Source organism: Cryptomeria japonica, chromosome 8, assembly GCF_030272615.1.
Source record: "Cryptomeria japonica chromosome 8, Sugi_1.0, whole genome shotgun sequence".
Taxonomy (NCBI): Eukaryota; Viridiplantae; Streptophyta; class Pinopsida; order Cupressales; family Cupressaceae; genus Cryptomeria; species Cryptomeria japonica.
In genome coordinates this window covers 719,979,182-719,995,851 of record NC_081412.1, presented here as the reverse complement: position 1 = coordinate 719,995,851, position 16,670 = coordinate 719,979,182, and the positions used below count along the sequence as shown (strand labels likewise).

Below are 16,670 nucleotides of genomic sequence, written 5' to 3'. Positions count from 1 at the left end.
GTCTATTGAATTTCATTTAAAAAATGTAACCACACCCTTCTCCAACGACCTCCAACCATGGGATTCGAGTTGGAGGTTGTATTTTGATGTAGAGTCTTGGGTCCATGACTAAAAACATCCCTTCATATCAGGTTCAAAACACACATCAATTTCTTTTGTAGCAACACTCACCTAAAGACACCTCAAACACATAGGTTTTCTCAAGCCACTAGGCTACACAAACCACCAAAAGTGAACATCAACTTCACAAAATCAATCCAATCCTTGGAATACATTTAATTAGGCCTATTACACATGTCTAAGGACAACTTGAAACTCACAAACACTCAAACTTCACCAAACCCTTATATCCTACTCACATAAGTGACTTCCCTATGAGGACCCAAATTGTCCATAAACTCATCTCACAATCCCAAACTCTACAAGTCAACACCTTGAGACACTTTGGAATGATAAATTTGACATGAAAAGACCACACATGGTCACCAAAAACATAAACAAATTGTATAATAGTTTTTTGCAACCTTCCTATAGCAGCAGTGACAGGAACTCACATAGACATGACAGTTTTTAAAAATTGACTCATTTGACCCCTCAAATCATAAGATGATTTTTTCTAGTAAAAAGTAAGTTTGTTCACAACATCATAATATGTCCACACACCAAGTGTCAGGGCCTTATTCGACCATACATAGCTGTACCGACACATTTTCTAACTGCAGATCTGGAAAATCATTTTTTGAACAGGTTGCTTTCACAAAAATGATCATAACTTGCTCATTTTTCCATGAAATTCAATCAGACTTGAAGAAAATGAAATTAGACTCAATATTATTTCCATCCATATGAAATTTGCACCATAATCCTTCCATACAAAAGAGTACAAAGCTTTTGCAACACACAGGAATCAGAGTTTTACTAGACTGTGGCACTATCAAATCAACATTTTGACATCATTTTGCACGTGCCAACCTTAACTTGAGACCCTACAACCAAAACAAAATGAAAATACATGATATGTGCCTCCATTCCACCAAATATTAGCCTTTGATAAGTGTGGAATGGAAGTTTATTACATTTTCAAAGTCACGGTTTACCCTACCTAGGGTTTTTAACAGTTTTTACAAAAATTGATATATCTCTTCCAAAACTTAATGAAAAGAAATGAAACCAAAACCAAGCTACTGGGGATTCACCCCTCTATCATTCTCAAGTTATCACAAATTCTAATGAATAATTTTCCAAGAAGAAAAACAACTAATATCAGACTGTCACATTGAAAATACTCAGAAAATTGCAGGAAACCTCAAACTTTTATTGATTTTCTTCTTTCAATACACACCAACCCCTCATGATTCGACCATCCCTAGTTTTATAAAGCTCTTAAAACCTCTTTTGACAGTTATAACTAAAATTCAAACTATGATAACCGTTAGGCTTCCCCTTTACAACATTTTTTGCAATTTTTGAAATAACAACTTTTGTCAACATAACAACTTTTTTTTTGACAACTTTGAAAAACTTGACCAAATGACTTCAAATTACTTGTTATCACCTTAGACACACTAGAATAGGCTAAATAAGCCTTATTACATTATTTTCAACCTTCCTTGAGCATTTTCTATTCTTTGACCACATTTGACCTTCTTAGGACCTCATAGGTCTACATTGAACAAAAAAAAGGCTTAATGCCTTACAATATGATTTATAATGACTTCAAATGGTCCCTTGGACCTTATACAACCTTAACACAACATTGAAAACAAAAACCAACATAAAAAATTTCATGAGACCTTTCAGGGCCTAGGTGCTCCTGCACCATATTTAAGCCTTTCCCAACCAACAATCATCAACTACAACTAACTTTTGAATGACTTGACCCTTCAACTTCCAAATATGACAAAATGTACGCAAACTAACCCCATGAGACTTATTACATTGCAAATGGTCTAAATAGACCTTATTACACTTAACATGTGACCATATTTACAAAGTTGACTAGGTGCCCCTGCACCACAAGACAAAATCATTATAAACTTATATCTATACTCAGCATAATTCGAAAGGTGTTCTTTTTGTTGTTGGATCCAAGCTTATTTTGAAGGGTGAACCCATCTTAGATACCCTTTCGACTTCACAAATAACCCAGAAGGCACCTCCAAATATTAGGAAATATTGAACTCGTTTACCATAGGGGAAGAGTAAATCAAAGTTTGAAAACTCTACAAGTACACTCCAAAACTCACCAAGCTCGCAAGTCATATCTTTGGACGAGTCAACTTGCTACGAACTTACACCACAAATTCAAAAGAGTTTTGGGTAATCATTTGAGTCTCTCCCTAGGACTCTCCAAGACCTAGACTTGGACTTTGAAGTTATGAGTCAAAATGTATCTACTACACCTGTGGATTCCTTCAATAGCCCAAGTCCAATCATTTGTCATCCACATTCTTCTATTGGTGAGAGTCTTAAGGGTTTTTTTTTCTACTACTAGCCAAATTCCTTCATCATCCCCAAATTTATTTGTTCCACACAATGTTCCAGAAGCACAACCTTCACTTGAAGGTACTAGTTGGAATAAACCAAAAACACCATGAGGCTAGGATGGCAGCAAGAAATTTTTGGTACTATAGATAATTTGTCCTTCAATGTGGCGAATAACCCATAGTGGTAAATTTTAGTGAATGCATTGGCAATTGTAGGTAAGGGGTTTAAGACTCCGACAACTAAAGATTTGAGTGGACCATTGCTATAGGAAGCCATAAAAAATACACCACTACTTGTTAATGATCAAAAGAAAGTTTGGTGGAGAAAAGGTTGCATCATCTTATCGGATGGATGGATAGATGGACGTAATAGGACTCTCCTAAACATTTTTGGATTCTAATGGTGCATTAGTGTTCTTGAAGTCTATAGATGTCTTGCATGAAGTCAAAAATGTTGACTTTGTGTAATCTATTAGACTAGGTGGTCTAGGAGGTTGGGGTTGAGAATTTGTTCAAGTTATCACAAACAACACAATTGCATATGTAGCTACAAGAAGACTACTCATGGAGATGCATCCTACTATTTCATGGACTCTTTGTTCTACACATTGCTTCGATTTGTTGTTAGAGGATATTGAGAAGATTGGATGGGTTCAAAATTTGGTTGAAGATGCTAAAATATTACCAAATTTATCTACAACCATACTTAGGTCCTTTGATGAAAAAACACACAAATGACAATGACCTTGTGCGACCAAGAGTGACACGTTTTGCTAGCCACTTTCTCACTTTGTAAAGCATTCTTGTTGTCTTTCCTCAAGCAAGTGTTTGTGGCTGATGCTTGGTTGAATCTCTATTTTCCAAAAATAATTGAAAGGGAGAAAGATTATATGTACATTTTTTTATGACACAGTCAACAAAAATGGAGAGTTAATCAAGGTAAGTAACAAACACAAACATAAACTTATACAAAATAATCTATTTGTTATTTTTTTAACGATTAATTTTGTAATAATTTAAAATTGGTTTTCAATTTATTAAGTGACAAGACCTTTGATCAAGGTTCTTCATGGCTGGAGAGGGTATGCCAATAATTTCATTTATGGGGCCATGTATAGGCCAAAAGAGGCCATATTGCATTACTATGACAAAAACAAGAGAAAATATTAAATCATTTGATGCATCAATGATTATAGATGGACAAACCAACTCCACCAACCAATACATGTCGTGGCCTGCTACTTGAACCCAAAATTCTACTTCTCTAATACAATTAAGGCTAATGAGGAGGTCATGGCAGGTGATTACATGCATTGATAAAATGGTACCACATGGTGACATGAGAGACAAAGTTCTTGATGAGTTGACTGTGAGATTTGCTATATCTTATTTATGAATTTGACAATGTTGACTCTCTAAAAATGTCCATTTTACATACATAACAACTAATTTTCTATATTTCATCTATTTATTCAAGGTCTACAAAGTTGCAAAGGGGAGACTCTTTTCTTCACCTCAAACAATCAATAGGAGAGTAAAACAACAACCAAGTAAAAATTTTAGTTCAATACTACAAGTAAAAATTTAAAAACTTGGTTTTTATATTTTTAAATATTTTTTTATATATTTATAGTGGAAGAATTATGGTGCTAGCGCTTCAAATCTTCAAAAGATAGCCAACTATATTTTGTCCTAGCCATGTAGTACTCTTGGGTGTGGATGGAATTGGAGCTTATTTGAGAACTTTTACACAAAAAAAGAAAAATATGTTAACCCAATGACGCCTCAATGATCTTGTTTTAGTTCAGTACAACCTTCGCCTTCAAACTAGAAAGTTGAAGGCATTTCACATGAATCCATCAACTTGGATCATATTGATCCTTATGGCGATGATGATGTCCTCCTTACTGATGAAGATCTTGTAGAATTGGAGAAAAGAGTAGCAAAAGAAGTAGAAGCAATAGAATTGGATGCAATGGAGGAGAACAAAGATAATGTTGAAGAAAAAATTAATCATTTTGATATTGTAACACCACCTAGTGGAAGGCCTAAAAAAAAATTTGGTTATATTAGGATATGTAAAGTGTATTTGGTTATTTTTTTCATTTTGACATATCATTATATGTAAACATTTATAAACTTATGAAGTTTTATACATTTCAAAGTTTGCAACTATGAGTATGAATTATGAAATTTCAAATATTGAGTGTTTGGAGATCATAGCGTGTGATGTTTAAATTGACAAATTTATAATCAAATTAGGCTTTTATGTTCTCTGTTTTGTAAAACTACAGTTTTATTTTCCTAGTCCTTTGCCAAAAAAAATTCCGAGACTGGGTACAAATTTTGGGCTGCCGAGTCTGAGTCCAAGTCCAAGTTTTCAAACTTTGGAGTAAACATCTATTTCATGTACACACCTCCAAAGCTTTGATTCATAGAAAACCAAACTTCAAATCACATTAATTTGATTTCTAACAATTTAAAACGGCACCACAATCCACAAATCTAGCTTTTCGAATGCACCCATCTTTTTGGACAAGGATGGTCTAAATAGAGCTCATATAGAAATGTCCGATGGAAAAAGATGGATTGCGATACAGAGTGCAAATGTTCAAAAGCATTGCAGTATTATGTTTTTTAGCATGGTAGTCTTGGGTACCATAATGGGTCAGTTGCATGTGTTGTGGGGTAGACTGGCGCTAGTGTTGTGGGTTGCCTTACTGCTTACCGCTGCAAGGGGGATTTGAACGTAGGCACTCCTACAAATACTGCTCATTATCATTAGATCACAACCCTATTGACATAGCAGGTTTGTAATTCCTAAGGCATTCCTTATTTGCTACACAAATAGGATCCTTCATGAAAATTTTGTATTACAACGAGGATTTAAGAAAATAATATCAACAATTGAAATTTGAAAATAAATCTGCAAAGAAACTTTTTTGTGAGTGCAAACTAAATTAAGCATTGATAAATATATTGGAGATAAGTTGATGCATATAATTTTGTCACAACAACCAACTTGATGTTTCCGTTTTCATTTAGGGCATGACAGTGTGAAAGGCAACCACCAATATGAGCATGGAATCCTTTTCATGTTATAATTCTTCCATCAAACTTGCTCTGTACAGATTCTTTTTTCACATCTTATTAATATAAATAAAGTATGCATAGACTTTTGGAAAGTGTTTCTCTATAAATTCATCATACACCCTGAACTAAAATGAAAATGTAAGAGATTTGAAATAGTTGGACAGCATTAATGCAATAAAAATTGATATAAAACAAACCTAGCATTATTAGGCATTTATATTTGTGTGCATTTTGGTACAAGTCTGAAGATTTATGATACTGAAGAAATGAAAGGCCTAGTGAGCTATGCTTAATATGCTGCCAAGAGTTTCTTTCCAAAAAATGTCACCACTGCCCTTGAATAGGAGAAGGATGTCCTAATAAAGAGCCTGCATTAAACAAAATTTAATCGCCTCGAACCCCCTTTCATTTGAGCGTACTTTGTATATTTCTAGTACTTGATTTTGATCTATTCTTTCATCATGTGCCATAGCTGCGGTCTCCTGCATCCCCAAGGCCTGGAATAATAAATCTGATATGCACAAAGAATGTGATAAGCAATCTGAATGCTTTTGATTTAAGTGACACTCAAAACTACGAGCAAAGTCAATTGAAGATCACTTCATATTGGTTGAAAACAATTAAGAGTAATTGCACAAAGTATAAGGCTATGCTGACATAAGAAGAAAACATGAAGAATTGATCAAGGAAATACCCATGTTCATTAACTGTTGGATCAATGGTGCCGGTGTATACATGAAGCCTGTAAAGAACAAAAATAACATTGTAACTGACTACATAAACTCCTTTTTGATTGATCAGAAGTAAAACCAGTTGAAATTTTGCTACTTACCCAGGAAATTTCTCACTTAGCTTTTGTAGGGCAGGAGGAGAAGCCACTGCAGAAACCTATTTGCAAAAGAATCTATCAATTGGATCCTAAATAGTAGTAAGTATCATGTTAGAGCACAGGGCAGACTTGAGGAATTCGAAAAATATTCAGGCATCTAGAATAAACTACTTTTCCTCATGAAATAATCAACATAAGCAAAACCCCCAAGCTAGGCAAATACCACTCGTATTTTCTTGTGGTCGACTCCTCTCTCCTTCAATAGATCAATTGTGGCAACAATTGTCCCTCCTGAAGAAACTTTCAATTCATAAGTGGCCAATAATAATGATAATATGTAGAATCAGTCCTAGGATATGCACAAAATTGTTAAAAATAAAGTATGTATACTAGCACAAAAATTGCAAGCATAGATCAGTCAAAAAGGGAGTGTGTGACAAAAGGAAAATTATGCATACCCGTTGCAAGCATTGGATCAACCACAAGTACAAGAGACTCCTTTGGTAATTTATCTGGTAGTCTGATATGTAAATAAACATAGAGAAAGATAGAATTACTATATGCACTTAAAAAACATGTGCCTATAGAGTCGTGTACATAAAATTTTTTTTAATTTGATTCAACCATCAAACAGGCAAAGGGTTTTGGCATGCATTTGCTATCCTGACCGTCCATCATTTTACAAACAGATTTTCAGAAGAACCAACCACCATTCACAAACTACTAGCTATGAATAGAAACTGGGACAAACAAAAATTGGGGAAAGTCGCAAGCTGCATAAAAACGTCAAGAAACCATCTCCAAAGAAGATAAAATCATTTTCCACATTAAGTAATTCACTTCAGCGTTTCTCATATAGTTTATTTACTTTGATCACATGGACAAGCAAACTCAATGAGCTTCCAATGTTTAATGGATGTCTATCTGACAAGGCTGTGATACAACAGAGCTCATTAGCTATTATGAATATGTGATTAACTTTGCAAACTTGTAGTTTCAGATAACTCTCACAACAAGCACTCAATTTGCATAGGATTATTTATATACCAAACCAGTGTTTTCACAAGCATGATAAGGCCTGTAGCCAATTGTTTGAACACTGTAAGATGTGAAATGGTGATGAACAATGCTTGGCCATTTAATGCCCTGCATTTGTCAGATCTACAACTAAAGCACATTTTTCAATTGATGTACTAATGTCAAGTGACCTCAAAAAGCAATCATTGCCTCCTTATCTACTTCGTAAAGTTCAAGATGGTGTAACAGTTTCAGCTTCAATGGACGGACCCTGCCTCAACTAAGATTAAAAACAGATTTGCATGAAATAAAAATGCAGTCTTAAGCCTTTTACAAGACTGGTGTGTTGTAAGGAAGCAAATAGTTGGTCTTTAAATGCATTTCTGATATTTAAATTATAATAAATTTCAGTCCCCAGTCATTGCTGGAAACTTTGTATGAATGTCATAGAGCAAAATGTTTGTGAATATAATTAAACTGGGATTGAAACCAGATTTACTAGGCGATATGAATACATCCTTGAACATTTTATAAGACTTCTCGGTTTTAAGGAAGAGCATTTATGTCCTTTAGATGCTTTTCTACAAATGCCATAAATTTCAATTCCCAATAATTGTTGGACACTCTGTATGAACCCCATCAAGATTTTTTATTTTTTTTGACATTATTTGATTTTAAATGCACACTTATAGTTGAATAATATGACAGGTTATACATTCTACTCAGATACAATAAGGCACAGCTTGTTGGTTTATGTAGGGTCATGACAGAGTACAAAGCCTATTTTATAGATTAAGTCTTAAGATTTTGAGGTAGGGAACATATGAAGAAATATTCAAATCACAGGCATACTTGGTAGCCTTTGCAATGGGAAATCAACAAAAGATGGGAAATGATATGGTTAAAGGAACTACAGCTTGAAGGCTAAGAAATCAACCAAGTCTTTGTATTATGCACAAAATAAAACAAGATGTAATGAAACAGCAGGAAGCCATCATCTTTCTGGCAACATGGTTTGGTGATGATTGACTACCGAACTTCCTACATGCATGTGTAAATGTCTTTACCATGGTAGATAGTTGTATTAAGTATGCCAATTACTAAATTGTAGGTCCCACGAGCAGATATAAAAGTTTATAGCACCACAAAAAAGTAAGACGAGTTCTCAGTGAATGGTGCGATGGGTCTATTAAGTGCCAACATGTATTCAATAATAATTGTGTAGGTTTATAAATATAAACATAATAATGTTTGTCTATATAGACATGCTATTAAAACATTCCCATAATAACTGATTTGTAACCCCATATTCATTATACAATAAATAAACAATTTGGCCCGCACATACTGTGCAGTGCCCAATTCCTCTCTCGTTCTCATTTCTTCATTCTCAATCCATAACAACATTGGAGATTGTTGGTGCTGAAGAAGCCCAGAAAGGAGGGTGCAACATTGGTCATGAGAATCTGAAGAAAGGTGGAAAGAGATGGGTTGAAGATAGTCCTGTGTTAAGAAGTCACATGACGGAAAATAAACTTTGCAGACCACGAACTGTCATGTGAAGGTAAAATCACAAAGAACCCTAAAGAATGACCCAAAACGCACAAAATCATGACCAAAAAATTGTGATGCTAGCACAAAGCCATGAAAGGGAACACTGGTCACACAATTTGCAGTCTGCTGCCCATGTGAAATCATGTTATTGCAATTGTGAATAAATCTCATGAACACACCCACATTGCAATCTCTGATGAAAGGGAAGGATCCAATTGCTTTGAAAGCATTCTACAGTCATGAACAAAGGAACCAAAAAACACATTTTTGCTGTCGCATTTTCGTAGTCTGTGTTGATACATGATAGCCTCGGTAAGATAAATGATTGAATGAGAGATAAATGAAGTCTCTCATTCAATCATCTATCTTATCGATAGACTATGATAAAGACTTCAGTTATCATTCCTTCATTTGATGATTATTCTTCGATTTATATATACATATAACCTTGCTTGCAAATTCCAATCAACATCGGATTCTTAACCAATGTCTAACTACCGATTAATATCAGTTGCAAATCATAAAGCACAGAATACCGATTGGTATCGGTTTACCTTGTTAATCATATGCACACCGATTAGTATCGGTCAGACATGTTAACTATACACACACCGATTGGTATCGGTTAAACGTGTTAATTATATGCACACCAATCGGTATTTGGTAAACGCGATTATGGTTGAAGAGGTGCGATCAAGTAATATCTTGATTGGTCATGTCTAATAGACATGACTGGTCAAGGTATTGCTTGATCCTCCTTATTGGTATATATATATATATATATATATCAATCGGTGATTGTGAGAAGAACATCGAAATTGATAAATGCTCCTTCTCATTTGCAACATACCAGATAATAATCAGAGTCATTATATTAAGAAATAACATATACTTGAAAGGAAAACTAAACCTTGAATATAACTTGCATCTTGAATAGTAAATTGAATAACATTTACATGGTATCAGAGCCAAGTTAAATCGAACCTGAGGCTATTCAATTTTGTGGAAAATTCAAGACAAGCATATATTCAACATCACATTTCTCCTAATGGCTAGCACTATCAAATTCGAAGATAGACTCGGAGGAGGTGATAACTTCTCAGCATGGAAGTTCAGAATTCAGATGATTCTAAGAGAAAATAAAATTGAATCATTTGAAAAAACTGAAACTACAGAACCTGAGACTGAACCTGACAAAACAACTTGGATAGAGGGAAATGAAAAGGCCATCAAAATCATAGTTGATGGGGTGAGAAATAATATTATGCCCATCATAAGGAAACATGAAACGGCCTACAACATGTTCAAAGCACTTAAAGATGCATTTGAGATATCCAATGCCAGTAGAACCTTGGCTTTAAAGAGAGAAATAAATCATATAGCTATGATCAAAGGGGAGTCAGTCAATGCCTACTTCATGTAGATATCAGCCCTAAGGGATGAGCTAGCAACCCTTGGATATGAGATCCAAAGCAAAGAATTAACACTCATTGCTCTAGATGGGTTGCCTAGCATATGGGAAACATTCGTCCAAGGCATCAATGCAAGGGATAAATTTCCAAAGTTTGAAAGGTTAAAGGCAGATTGTCTCCAAGAAGAATCAAAGTTAAATAAGAAAGGGATCAAACAAAAGAATATAGATGAAGATCTTCAAGTCCTAAATACAAATTCCAACAAGAAAAGCAAGCAGAAACAATTTAGGAAGAGGAAAGGTCGTCATGGCAAGAACACCTTCAAGAAGGATCTTTCACAGATTCAATGTTACAGATGTGACAAATTCGGACACTATGTTGCCAAATGTCCGGAAAGAGCCAAAGAACAAGCCACATTTGCCAAAGCACGAAAATCTAAAGGGGAAGATGACTCCGAGAAGTACGTACTCTACTCAACACTTACAAACCAAGCATCAAACAAGGTTAACTCCAGGGTGATCGACAGTGGTTCATCCAGACACATTACAAGGTTTAGAGAAGTGCTAGACTCCATGATAGAGGAGAATGATGAGGAAGTGACTATCGGAGATGACTCCACACATCTAGTCAGAGGAGTTGGAACCTGCACCATCAAACTAAAGTCAGGGGTATCATTGCAACTTAAAGGAGTACTATATGTCCCAGGCATCAAGAGAAACCTAGTCTCCATATCAGCACTAGAGGATAATGGGTACAAAGTGACCTTCATGGACAACAGAGTGTTGGCTTGGACAAAGAATTCATCTATCAAGAAAGCTAAAACCATTGGTCAAAGACAAAGCTACTTGTATGAGTTGTGCATAGAACCCAACCTAGCCCTAATCCATGAAACTACAGATGCTAATGAAATTTGGCATAGAAGACTAGGTCACTTGAATTTTAGAGCTTTATCATCAATGGGAAACCTTGTCACAGGCTTACCTAAGTTAAAGTAATATCATTCAGGGGCATGCAAGGGATGTGCCCTAGGTAAAAATGCTAAGGGTATTTTTCAAAATAGTACTAGGAAAACAAGCAAAGTTCTAGAGTTAGTTCATTCTGATGTGTGTGGACCTATGTCCATACCTTCTTTAGAGGGATTTTTGTATTATGTAATATGTGTTGATGACTACTCTAAGAAAACTTGGATCTACTTTCTGAAATGTAAAGAATCAGAAGAGATCCTTAATAGGTTTAAAGAATTTAAATCACTAACAGAAAACTACTCAGGAAATAAAATCAAAACCTTAAGAACTGACAATGGGGGGGAATACACCTCAGATTTGGTTAACGATTTTTGTAAAAATGTTGGGATTAAGAGGTAGCTTACTATACCTTATAATCATCAACAAAATGGGATAGCTGAGAGGAAAAATAAGACAATTGTAGAAGTTGTCAAAGCCATGATTCTTGATCAGAATCTCAATACCAATCTTTGGGCAGAAGCAACAAGCACTGTTGTATATATACAAAATAGATGTCCTCACTCCCATCTTGAAGCTAAAACCCTTGAGGAAGTCTTTACTAAAACAAAGCCAGTTATCAGCCACCTTAGAATATTTGGGTGTCTTGTCTATATTCATGTACCTAAGGAGAAAAGATTAAAATTGGAGCCTTCTGGAAAAAGGGGAATACTTGTAGGATATAGTGAAACCTCAAAGGCCTATAGAATCTATATACCTGGTCAGAGGAATATTGAACTGAGTAGAGATGTAATCTTTGAAAAAGACTTAGCCTTCAAAAGAGCCCAAAGCTCATTAGAACCTGAAGTCTCTATCCCTACCCCTAGCATAGAGGAAGACCCTACTCCTGAGCTTCAGAGGGAGAGTCTCGAGGAAAATTTAGGTGAAACCCAAAACCCACCTAGAGAAAATTTCAAGAAAAGACCACTATGGGCCACCAAAACTGTAGAAGAAGCTCAGAAGTATGCTGCTCCTTCAAGAACCTTCAAAGAAAGCAAAAGGCCTAACAAACTTACCAACTACGTTGCTCTCATGAATGATCTCTCAAAAGTAGAACCTACTAATGTATCAGATGCACTTAAACATCAAGTATGGAAGAATGCCATGTCTGAGGAATACCATTCCATCATGAAAAATGATGTTTGGGAGATTGTTCCTAGGCCAGCTGGGAAATCTGTTGTCACCTCCAAATGGCTCTTCAAAATCAAACACGCTACAGATGGCAGCATTGAGAAACACAAGGCTAGATTTGTAGCCAGAGGGTTCTCACAAAAGGAAGGAATTGACTATGAAGAAACCTTTGCACCTGTAGCCATATATACCTCAGTAAGAACAGTCTTAGCCATTGCAGCAACAAAAGGATGGAAAGTACATCAGATGGATGTAAAGACAACATTTCTTAATGGAGAGATTACATAAGAAGTATACCTAGAGCAACCTGAAGGGTTTGAGATTCATGATGTAGAATCTCATGTATGTAAACTCAAGAAAGCCCTTTATGGGCTTAAACAGGCTCTTAGGGCCTAGTATGAAAGAATTGACACTTATCTCTCACGGCTAGGCTTCTCAAAGAATGATGCAGATCCAAATCTCTACTATAAGCAAAACAAAGGTGATATGCTAATATTGATTTTATATGTTGATGATTTGTTAATCACAGGAAAAGATCACCTCATAGATCAGTGTAAAAAAGACCTTGCTAAAGAATTTGATATGAAGGACTTGGGACTCCTTCATTACTTCCTAGGTTCGGAAGTATGGCAGAATTCTGATGGCATTATACTAAACCAGGATAAATATACCTTGGACATTTTGAAGAGATTTGGAAAGCTAAAATGCAGACCCATGCCCTCTCCAATGGAAACAAACCTTCATAAACTTAAGGAAGCAGCAACAGAATCACAACCCTCAAATCCTACTCTATACAGGCAAATGATTGGGTCCCTGATGTCTCTTGTAAATACGAGACCAGATATCTGTTATGCAGCTAATGCCTTGAGTCAGTTTATGTGTGAACCAAAGGAGATACACCTGGTAGCAGTAAAACATATTATGAGATATCTACAAGGTACCCTAAAACTTGGTTTCAAATATGAGAGAGTTGAACTAGATCTACATGGATTCACAGATTCAGATTGGGCTGGAAGTGTAACTGATAGGAAATACACCTCAGGATGTTGTTTCAGTTTAGGTTCAGCCATGATATCCTAGATTAGCAAAAAATAGTCATCAGTAGCACAGAGTTCCATTGAGGCCGAATACATTGCAGCCTCCATGGCTGCTCGAGAGGCAGTATGGCTTAGGAAGCTGCTTGTGGGGTTATTCGGTGAACCAATGAAGCCTACAGTTATTCATTGCGACAACCAAAGTTGTATAAAACTTTCAGTGAATCCGGTGTTTCATGACAGATCCAAACATATTGAGATTCCATATCATTATGTACGAGACATGGTAGATAGGAATGTGATCTAGTTGGAATACATTTGTATAGGAGAGCAGACAGCAGATATTCTTACCAAACCACTTTCAAGGGTGAAAGTTGAGCACTTCAAAAAAGGTCTTGGTATGATTGAAATTTCATTTGCTTTGTACTCCTATACTTATTAAGATGTTTTATGTGTAAAACTTCTTTGTCATGTTAGGACTTTTATGGGTTTAACCCCCTGTGTTCATGTCTAAGAGGTGACAATCTCTCAAATAATGAATACTTGTATGTAGACATTATAAGGTGACGATCTTATAATGCACAAACCAGTTATCATGTTGGATCTCTGGTATGCCATAAATGTGCCATGATTGTGTTGTGGTAAAACATTTGGATAAAATGTTAGTGCACTTACCACAACTTGGATAAGTTGAGAATTTAACTATTCTCCTATACTTATTCCTAAAGTATTGCATGTTTAGGCAATACTAATATCACGTGCTTAGGTGATATCTTGTCATCACAAGTTGATGTGATGAATGTTTGTATCACACGTTTAGGTGATACTTCATGTCACGTGCTTAGGTGATGTGATTTCCTGTATCAGATGATTGATGATACTTCATGTCACATGTTTAGGTGATATGATCCCCTAGAGAGTCAAATTACGTAAGGAATGCTGACCATCATTAGAAATGTGATGCTAGATATGTTGTCTTTCATTTATCTTACCTAGCTAAGAGGGAGTGTTGATAAATGATAGCCTCGGTAAGATAAATGATTGAATGAGAGATAAATGAAGTCTCTCATTCAATCATCTATCTTATCGATAGACTATGATAAAGATTTCAGTTATCATTCCTTCATTTGATGATTATTCTTCGATTTATATATATATAACCTTGCTTGCAAATTTCGATCAACATCGGATTCTTAACCAATGTCTAACTACCGATTAATATCGGTTGCAAATCATAAAGCACAGAATACCGATTGGTATCGGTTTACCTTGTTAATCATATGCACACCGATTAGTATCGGTCAAACATGTTAACTATATACACACCGATTGGTATTGGTTAAACGTGTTAATTATATGCACACAGATCGGTATTTGGTAAACGTGATTATGGTTGAAGAGGTGCGATCAAGTAATATCTTGATCGGTCATGTCTAATAGACATGACCGGTCAAGGTATTGCTTGATCCTCCTTATTGGTATATATATATATATATATATATATATATAATATCTTGATCGGTCATGTCTAACATGACCAGTCAAGGTATTGCTTGATCCTCCTTATTGGTATATATATATATATCAATCAGTGATTGTGAGAAGAACATCGAAATTGATAAATGCTCCTTCTCATCCGCAACATACCAGATAATAATCAGATTCATTATATTAAGAAATAACATATACTTGAAAGGAAAAATAAACCTTGAATATAACTTGCATCTTGAATAGTAAATTGAATAACATTTATAGTCTGAACAGGCATTTGCGGAGGCCATGCAGTACTCACAGGAGTTGCAGTTTTTTGTGGGTATGGTCTGTAAAAATAAATCTTCATGTTTGAGTTTGTAAAGTTTTCCAGGTCTGAAAAAAATTATAAATGGTCTGTGAAAATTTTCATACATGGAATCTCATGTATGGTCTATGGAAAATTTTCATATATTGTCAACCTATTTTGTGTAGGAAATGAGTCTATATTTCTGCATTTTGGAAAACACTTGTGTTTAGACTCTAGAGTCTAAAAAATTTGTAACTTTTCTGGGTCTATACATTTTTTTTTGCCTTGCAATGGCCAATATAAAAAAATTCGTTTTCCTGAATGCACAAAACTAACTGGGCAAATTTTTAATATTTAGAGTCACAAGATATCCCAATTGTTGTGTACCAAATTTATTATCAGATAAGTTTAAACACACAAACCCTGAGGATTATGACAACCATCGTAGAGAAGCCATATGTTGCTGTAAAATCTGTCTGATGACCTTGTTCTTGAGATCTGTGATGCTACATCTGCAAGCACACTGTGGGGTAATTTGAAAAACAAGTATCAAATGTCAGGTCTCCTTTTTGCCAAAAATAGCACTTACTAAATATAGTAAACTCCCATTTCCCAAAATTGTAAGTCAGAGGTTTCAGTACACATTGAAAAATATTATTTATTTAACATTTATTATGTCCCAATACAAATTACATATTTTGGGGAAGATAAATATTAAATTAAACATTATTTTAGTAATCCTCTTTTGGTGGGAATGGATTTTGGAAGTTTTATTGGCATCTTTGGGTATCTTTGGCTAATTTGAATTTGTTTCCTTCTCGAAAGATATTTAATTTAAGTATCTTCCCTTTCTGGAGTGGAGAATTGGAAAACTTTCACTTGGATTGTTTGTGGGCTTTTAGTGGTAATTGGCAGTTATTGTAAAGTTAGCAACTCATGGGGAGTTTGTGACACTTGGCAAAGTAAAGTTTCCTTTTCCTTTAAAGTTGGATTTTTGGTGCTCATTTTGGTTTGAATTTGGATATATTGAGAAAGTGGGCTTTTTCATTCTTGTCGCAAATTTCATCAAACCTTATGCTTGTTTCTTCAGTGGCTAATAAACCAGTGGAAGATCAAGAGACTATAGAATGGGATGTTTGAAGATTTCCAAGTGATCTAAGGACAGGAGTTAGAGGATTACCAGGTGGTCAAAGACAGGAGTCAAGGATTACCATAGAATAATCTCATTCAGAGGTTATCATTGTGCAGATTGATATTAGTTTCATAGATTATTTCAATGGTTTACAAGGATTTGGTTTAGGGTTTGTGCAAGAAGTGTGAGTTGCATTTCTAG

The 16,670-nt window shown here is 35.3% G+C and overlaps 1 protein-coding gene across 5 annotated transcripts in view; it reads right to left on the bottom strand.

Annotated features, from left to right (window-relative positions):
• Nucleotides 1-5,723: 5,723 nt before the first annotated feature.
• The window catches only part of LOC131074223 (uracil phosphoribosyltransferase), a 56,786-nt gene continuing 45,839 nt past the window's right edge, over nt 5,724-16,670 (bottom strand). For 3 of the 5 annotated variants that reach the window (XM_058010797.2, XM_058010795.2, XM_058010796.2), the window contains 5 exons: nt 6,867-6,928; nt 6,632-6,699; nt 6,412-6,467; nt 6,274-6,321; nt 5,724-6,090 (listed from right to left, as the gene is read on the bottom strand). In XM_058010797.2, coding sequence (XP_057866780.1) covers nt 6,039-6,090; nt 6,274-6,321; nt 6,412-6,467; nt 6,632-6,699; nt 6,867-6,928 — 286 coding nt within the window. In that variant the 3' untranslated portion in view covers nt 5,724-6,038. Of the gene's footprint in view, nt 6,091-6,273; nt 6,322-6,411; nt 6,468-6,631; nt 6,700-6,866; nt 6,929-15,759; nt 15,861-16,670 lie in introns of those variants that run through there. The other 2 variants (XR_009113036.2, XR_009113037.2) reach the window with 1 other exon arrangement.